Genomic DNA, 8,600 nt, shown 5'->3' on the forward strand with positions numbered 1-8,600 from the left:
CCCTTCTTCAAACCCATTGCCCCTTTGTCCTATCACTTGTAGGCCCTTCAGATATTGAAAAGTTGCTCTGAGGTCTCCACACAGCCTTCTCTTCTCCAGGCTGAACAGCCCCAACTCCCTCAGCCTGTCTTCATAGGGGAGGTACTCCAGTACTGTCTCTTTTAGCTTCTCTCTTTCTCCTGGCATTCAAATTACCTATTAAACTATGACCCCATCTCCAGAGCCTCACTTATTGGCCACCATGTCAGAATTTGACGGAGGAGCACCGGAGGATGCCCAGAAGAGTGAGGCAGGGCAGGACCAGCAACAGCAAAGGAAAACATGACTTGGAAGGCACCCAAGAGTGACTGCTGCCTTGGAGAGGATGAGGTTGCAGAGCCAGAGAGGTTTGGCTAGGAGTTTGTCAGTGGGCTTGACAAAAGCTGTTTGAGTGGAGGGTAAAGGTGAGTGGAGGATGTACTCTGTAGTAACTGCAGGTAAAGCATTCAGGGGCTTGCTGCAGGCTTTGAGGGTTGTCCAGAGAAACATACCTTGATCTGTGCTGGTCAGACTCATGGGAACAACACAAGATTGCTTATATATATGCTGCATGAACCAGATGATCTGTGCCTCTGGCTGAGTATTTGAGGAAGCCTCACAAAACAGTTTAACTGTTTCCTCTGTCAATAAAGCTCAGTAACCACAGTGGGGATGCTGTTCTCAAATGACAAGATATTTATGGTTTGTATACATTTGACTCATAAAGTAGATGAATGTGCTGGTTTGCAGTAATAGCTGCACTGAATAGTGTAACAATCACCACCTGAAAGGTTTCCGTCTTCTGGTTGTAGATGGATGGTGATAGCTCCACGACGGATGCTTCTCAGTTAGGAATTGCTGGAGATTATATTGGTGGCAGTCACTATGTCATACAGCCTCATGATGGTAAGGAATGTTACAGTAAGTACTACTGTTTGTGTTTGTGTGTGTGTATATCTCTGTTTCCTTCCAGTTCTCGTATAATTCTCCATCTTCTCTCAGGTGAAGAACTGGCAGTTGTTTGTATCCAAAATGCCTTACAGTATGAAGCATTTTTTCTGCAGTCTGAGGGAGGGTTTGGGGTTTTCCATGTTGGCACCAAGACCTTGAGGTGATAACAAAAACAACTGTGTTTTGACATTTGACATGTTTGGGGATCAGCCATGTGCATTTCTGTGCATGAGGTGATAAAGATGATACCTTTATAAAGGTTACCCTGGTGCTGCACCTATTTATTTTTCATTATTTCTACAACATTAACACACTGTGCTTCATCCTTCAGTGTAAGATTTGAAACTGCCTTCATTATTGCCTACCCTACAGTTTTTGCCAACTTTCCTTTGTTTCATTAGACACAGAGGACAGCATGAACGACCATGAAGATACAAATGGCTCAAAAGAGAGTTTCAGAGAACAAGATATTTATCTTCCCATTGCAAATGTGGCAAGGATAATGAAAAATGCCATACCCCAAACAGGAAAGGTAATACCCTTGTCTGGCAAAGAAAGTGTGTTGATGGGTTTTAAATCCTCCCTCTCGGTGAACTCGAGCTGGTAGAACAATATATTTTTCCAAATTATGCAGGTTTATTTGGGAAGAAAAGGAAAAAAAATGGGAGCAGGAGGTGATTGAGACCAAATCCATTTTTGTTAGGCTTTTAGTAGTGGCTGCATCCAGAACAGTGTTCTCTGCAAGACTCCCAAGTGTTCTCCTTGCCTGAGATGTTCTCTGAAATTGTTGTAGAGGATCCGACTTGGTGACAATCCTGTACCACTAAGAACATTTCTTATGGAATTCAGTCAAGGGATTTAATATGCTCTTATTGAGGTGCATAAAACTTGGAATAAGTGAACCCCTTTTGACTGAAGTAAAAATCCAGCCCACATCCTGAAGGAAAGAGAATGGTTAGTGTTCCAGCACTCAGTTCTTCTGCCAAACTTGCCTCAGAATTCTGCCTTGCACCAGGTAGCAGATAAGGACAGATATTGAAAGCCTCATTTTATTTCTTCTAAGAATGGACTTTTTGATCCATTCTGCTGAGCTTGTGTGTTTGATTATACTACGCATTCATCTTAAACCTTTGCTGTTTCTCTATTGTATTCCAATCCATTTCCAGCCCCAGTAACATTTCCTCTGGCTAAAATTGATTTCTGGTGGAGTTTTTTTCTTTTGAGATCACTCTAAATAGAAGCAAGACATAATTTACTTGCATCTGCTTGTACTTTCCTAGTGTTCAGGGCTTTCTGGAGATCTGGATGTTACATTTATAACTCTGCTGTGAAAAAACACTCTACCCTAGTCCATATTGTCATAAATTTTTAGTGATCAGGATGAGATTTTTTTTTTCTTCAGGAATTTAGCAGATGGGATGTAGAGCTATCTTGAAAAATCAGGTTTTTCTGGGAGAAACTGCAAGGGAAGCTGCTGGCTGGTGACTTCTGCAAATCTCATTCTGCATGTCTGAAAATAAAAGAGGAGCTAGTGAAGATTCTGCATACAGTTACTGCTTCATTTTTTAATACAAACAGCTTCTCATCTGAAGAATAACAGTCTTAATTACCATAACCTTTGTGTTGACTCCTGTCAGCTTCCCAAGTCAGCATGAGTCATTCTTGCTCTAATTTTAAGTCAGGTAAACTACTTATGTCCAACTGAAAACAAGAACCAAATTTACTTCTTTCATTCTTGCCAGAGGCATTTATTTCTCCATTTGGATTCTCATTTGGAGCATTTATACCAGAATATTAAAGCAGTAGAAAGACTTGCTGCTAGGCATCTATTCTAGTCCCTGAATCTGGTCAGGATAAAACTACTTGCACCTTCCCAATGTGTGGGGATGTGTTGGAGTGGGGTTGGAACTGCTGGGGCTGTGAAAAGGAAGGTGGAATTGGGCTGTGACATTGAAATGAGGAGGTGCTGAGACACGGGTGAGCAGAGCAAGCAGTACCAAGATGCATTTACATATAAATGTACAGGCTGAGGGAGTTGGGGCTGTTCAGCCTGGAGAAGAGAAGGTTGTGTGGAGACCTCAGAGCACCTTCCAGGATCTGAAGGGGCTGCAGGGAAGCTGCAGAGGGACTCTGTGTTAGGAGCTGCAGTGACAGGACAAGGGGCAATGGGTACAAACTGAAAGAGGGGAAATTTAGGTTAGATATTAGGAAGAAGCTTTTCCCTGTGAGGGTCGTGAGACACTGGCACAGGTTGCCCAGGGAGGTAGTGGCTGCCCCAACCCTGGCAGTGTTCAAGGCCAGGTTGGATAAAGCCTTGAGCGACCAGGTGTGGTGGGAGGTGTCCCTGCCCAGGGCAGGGGGTTGGGGCTGGATGATCTGTAAGGTCCATTCCAACCCCTCAATTCTATGATTCTCTGATTGATTCTTTGATAAAAGCTTGTTCAGGACATGGTTATGACTTCAGGAGATCCTGATAGTTGTGTGTGCTGCTTGAAACAGTAAACCGGAGGTAAAATCATGTTGCAGCTGTTCTTGCATAGAGCAGTGATGACATCCAGTGGTTCCCTATACAGATGTTGCCTAAATGGGTATTACCATCAGGTTTGGAGATGTTTTCTTTATTACCTGATGTATTCTTTTGGGGAGGGGGGGTTGTGGTTAGGTTTTTATTACATCTTCTTGCGTCTTAATGAATCTTTTATGATATTTTTTCCTTGCTAGATTGCTAAGGACGCAAAGGAATGTGTGCAAGAGTGTGTAAGTGAATTCATCAGCTTTATAACATCAGAAGCAAGTGAGAGGTGTCACCAAGAGAAAAGGAAGACCATCAATGGAGAGGACATTCTCTTTGCCATGTCTACCTTGGGGTTTGATAGCTATGTTGAACCTTTGAAGTTATACCTCCAGAAATTCAGAGAGGTTGGTATATACTTTGGTATTTCCTCAGTTATTTAACCTGGTTATGTTTATCCTTAGCTGTCACTGTGTGATGGATAACTTGCACAGGATCTCACAGCTATTAGTCAGGGAGTCATGTAATGCTTAAAGCATTCTAGAGGAGAGCAAGACAAAAAGGAGGAAGAAAGCATTTTGATGAGACTTGTTGATTCAGAGTGGTTAAAGCTTTCAACTGAATAAATCCCCTAATACATTGCTGTAGTGAATGGCTCTGTCCTTTAAAGGTGCCTGTTAAGAATGTTTGATTTGATCTTTGTGTTCAGTCAATAAAGCTGTACCAGACTGCTGTCACAGGCAGAGTGGGAGCTTCAGACAAAGTTTTTAGAGAAGCTCCTGCTGAGTCTTGAAGGGCAGGAAGGACCTCCTTGCTTTCTAAACTCCTCAGAGAGGAGCCTGGTGGGTCTGGATCCAATCTTAGCCCCAGCTTTGTCAGTGGTTTATGTCAAAAGGATTATACAGGTGTAAGTGAACATCTGTACAGCTTTGTCCTGCAGGGATTAAGGAGATATTTATACAAATGTATATGATTTATTATGAGAATGATTAGACAAAAAGTTGTTAATCAGAATTATTTACTACACAGTATAGAAGCTGTAACAACTATTATAATACAGTGCACTACAAAACAATATTGAAGCAATGTTAAAGCAGTTGCATTAAAGCAGTAAAAGCAATTATTAAGTAGAGATTGATGTTAGTCACCCAAGCCAATGACTGTGGGCAAATCTCTTTCTCTCAGCCTCGAGGAGTGACCTTGACTCACTCCCCACTCCAGGGAGAAATCCTCACACATACACTCCAAGAGGAGATATGTTAGAAGATCCTGCCCTTAAAATTTGGGACTGGGCTTTTATAGTAGTAAAGTGATTGACTGTAAGATGTCTCCAGGCCAGCTGTGTCAGCTCAGCAGTTTAAGATAAGTTATCAGTAGTATCATTTGTTTGTTCCTTTACCAGTTTTACCATATCTTCATCTCACCCTCAGGATATTTTACTTTGGGCCTGATGAGTCAGACTGGTTTCAGCATCATTTCAACACCAAAAGCAGCATGATGTCCCCTTCTCCATCTACCACTGATAGCTTTGCAAATGGGGCATTTATCAAGTTGGTTTACCCTGTCCAAGACAAACATCCTCTGCATCCTGTGAGGAGCAGCTTAATGCCCTTTTGTTTGTCTGGACTTCAGATCTGCAAAAGAACAACTGTTTTCCTTGTGTCAGAATCATGATTCCCATGGAAGCCTTTCTGCCTCGGTGCAGGTGGTTTGTAGCCTGTCCCTCAGTTTGCTTTTGATACACCATACATGCTGGGGATGTTCTCCAAGCAATTTCATTTGTCCCTTCTCTAGCAGAAAGTGACTTTTTATTCTCCTTTCAGCAGTTCAGACTTTTTGAAATAGGAAGTTGCTTCTGCTTGGGTTAAAAAAACCCCAAAGTCCTGGTCTGCCTCCCTCCACCCCCAGACTGGCAGTGCTGTAGGTAGTGATGCTCTTCAGAGTGTCTTTGTTTTCTAAAGCTAAGGGGTTTTTTATTAATGGGGTCAGAATGGCTAGTGATATTGGATTTGCTGACAGCACTTAGAGCTTCTCCTTCCCTGAGGTCATTTGTTGTGATAACTGAGTAACAGGAGGTGCAGTCTAAAAGTTGAAGGGCTGCTGTGTGCTACCCTTCTCTAGTTCTGCGTGGCAGTGGTACATGCTGTGGCAGTGCTGAATGTGCTTTAATTAACAATGCCTAACTGGTTCTTCAGTGCTACTGAAATCTGAAGTGGCTCAGTGCTACTTTCGGACTTAATTGGCCGTTTTGGAGATACATCTGCTGTGGCAGCAGAGTGGTTGGATTAGGTTTTAATTGGCTGGATGGATTGGATAGTTTTGCTCATCAGTTTTAAATCTTCATTCCAGCTAGTTCTGTCTGTGCCATGCACAGTGAAATATTCCTCTCTTGTAACTGAGGATTTAGTCTCCAGCAAACAGTTGCAGAGAGCACTTTAAATGCCCATATTATTTTCTGAGATGTTTATATATATATATATGTATATATATATATAGCATCAAACTTCCTACTTGTCAAACTGCTGCAGATGACTGGGAGCCTTGGCTTTCTGTGCTGATGATCCTTTCTGGCTGTAGTCCTTGGTGTGGGAAAAGAAATTCAGCATCTTGCTTTTAAATGTCATCTCTTAGTTGTGTGATGATCATGGCACTTGTGTATGGTTGGTGAGTAAACGTTGCACATTCTTGGAGGTTCTGAGAGTCTGTGATTGCTTGTAAATGCTCTTCACTGCTCCTTCTGGATTATCACAGACCTTTGCCTTCCTGCAGAAGGTGAAAGCCTTTCTTAGAGCTGCACAGTCCTGGTTTGCCAAGTCTTTGTTTTAGGAGTGTGACTAAGATGAAGAACACTCTCGTAAGAGGCACATTCTCAAATCCCATAGAGCTTTACAGGTGTTGGATTTCAGGCTCCAGCTGCTGCACAGTGACTCTTCTGCAAGTTCCTAAGCTTGGCTAGAGCTCTTGGGGTTTTGAAAAGAAAAATCTTGAGCCTTCTTTTTCTTTTTTTTTTTGTGTTCTCTAGGCAATGAAAGGAGAAAAGGGAATTGGGGGAACAGTTACAACTGGAGATGGTCTAAGTGAAGAGCTCACAGAGGAAGCATTTAGTAAGTAATACTTTTGAATTTATTGTATTATCACCATGGCTTTTGTAAAAACTGCACTTCCTTTAGACATCAGAATGCTTACTTGAGGAATATATCCTGGACTGGGTACATTGGGGAGGTCACAGCTCAGTGCTGTGCTCAGCTTTGTGCACTCACTGCTGGAAGGACACTGAGGCTCTGGAGTGAGTCAAGGGCAGCGAGGGCAGCAAAGGGCTAGAGCACATGGGGAAGGGCTGAGGGAGTTGGGTTTGGTTAACCTGGAGAAGAGAAGAAGGGGTGATCTCATGGCTCTTTCCAACTCCCTGACAGGGCTTGGAGAGAGGTGGGGGATGTCTCTTCTGCTATGGCTGCAGGGAGAGGACTAGTGGGAATGGCCTTGAGTTGAGCCAGGGCAGAGTCAGATTAGATGTTAGGAGAAATGTTTTCCCTGTTGGGGTGTTCACGTATTGGAATATTTCCCAGGGAGGTGGTGGAGTCACCATTCCTGGAAGTGTTTAAGTGGTGTCTGGATCTGGTGCTGGAGGATATGATTTAGTGTTCAGGGATTCCAGCAGTGACAGGTTAATAGTTGGACTCCAACCAACCATGATTATTCTGTGATTTACTGACAAGATTTAGTACCTGATTGATCGATCCTGTTTTATAAAGCAGCTCAATGATTTCATTGAGGTCTTCACACATGGGTATGGTCAAGTGCCAACCTCATGTTTAAACAAAGCCAACTGAATTCTCCAGTTTTCTTGGGATATTGAATGCTGGAGATTGCTTTTTCAGGGGTCAGGATGGCAAACTACACTCTACAGAGTCACAGAATGGGTCAGGCTGGAAGGAACCACAGTGGGTCATCTGATCCAACCTCCCTACTCCAGCAGGGCCACCCTAGAGCACATGGTTCCGGATTGTGTCCAAAGGGTTTTGGAATACCTCCAGAGAGGGAGAATCCATGACCTGTCTGGGCAATCATTTCAGTGCTCATTGACTGCACAGGAAAGAACTTCTTCCTTGTATTCAGGTGGAACTTCCTGGGCATCAGTTTTTGCTGTTCTCTCTTGCCTTACTGGCTTCCCCCACTGAGCAGAGTCTGATCATTCTCTTGGCACTTCCCATTCATGGACTTGAATCCATTAATGAGATCTCTCTCAGTCATCTCTTCTCGAGACTGAACAGCCGCAAATCCCTCAGCCTTGCCTCATGACTGAGGTGCTCCAGTCCCTTCAGCATCTTCCTTGCCCTTCCCTGCACCTGCTCCAGGAGCTCCATGTACCTCTGGTCCCGAGGAGTCCAGAACTGGACACAACACTCCAGGTGTGACCTCACCAGGGCTGAGCATAGAGGCAGGATCACCTCCCTGACCTGCTGGCAATGCTCTTCCCAATGCATCCCAGGATTCCATTGGCCTTCTTAGCCACAAGGACACCCTGTTGGCTCAGGGACAGCCTGTTGTTATTTGCCTGTGTACAGCTGTGTAAGTTCTGCTACAGACACAGGGGAAGAACAAGGTACAGTTTTACTTTTAGATTATCCAGTGCAAAATTAAGTTGGGTTTAGTTAAGTGTTTCTTCTTAATAGGAATAAACTTTACGTGTAACACTCAGGAACAAACGTGTCTCTACTCAGTGTGGGGTGGTCGTAGTCAGGAGGTGAATGGCTCTGTAGCCCTGAAGTGCACACAGTTAAAGGTTCTGGAATGGTGACATCAAACAAGGCTCTGTTTATCCATCAGTTCCTGTCTAACCTTCTTAAAATGCTCTTTCTTTAGCTAACCAGTTGCCAGCAGGATTAATAACCACAGATGGCCAACAGCAGAATGTTATGGTCTACACAACGTCATATCAACAGGTACTGTGTCCCATCCCCTGCTCTCCCTTCTGCTGCTAAAACCCAAACACCAATTCAGCCGCACTGAAAGGTGAGAGTGAATTTTGTGTAGGCCTTCAGTGGTGCTTTCCAACAGCACAATTCGTGGCTGCTAAGTGCCATGCAGCTTCAGTTGGGCCCAGTTCTCTTTAATATCT

General features: G+C 43.6%; 1 protein-coding gene across 1 annotated transcript; it reads left to right on the forward strand.

Annotated features, from left to right (window-relative positions):
* Positions 1 to 748: 748 nt before the first annotated feature.
* Positions 749 to 8,424, forward strand: NFYB (nuclear transcription factor Y, beta; the record flags this gene model as incomplete). The annotated part of the gene is made up of 5 exons (XM_009084417.1): positions 749 to 924; positions 1,371 to 1,501; positions 3,691 to 3,888; positions 6,504 to 6,585; positions 8,345 to 8,424. Coding segments are annotated over exons 1-5 (585 nt in total), but the record flags the coding sequence as incomplete, so codon positions are not given.
* Between the last annotated feature and the right edge of the window lie 176 nt (positions 8,425 to 8,600).

Source organism: Acanthisitta chloris, unplaced genomic scaffold (assembly GCF_000695815.1).
Source record: "Acanthisitta chloris isolate BGI_N310 unplaced genomic scaffold, ASM69581v1 scaffold14171, whole genome shotgun sequence".
Classification (NCBI taxonomy): Eukaryota; Metazoa; Chordata; class Aves; order Passeriformes; family Acanthisittidae; genus Acanthisitta; species Acanthisitta chloris.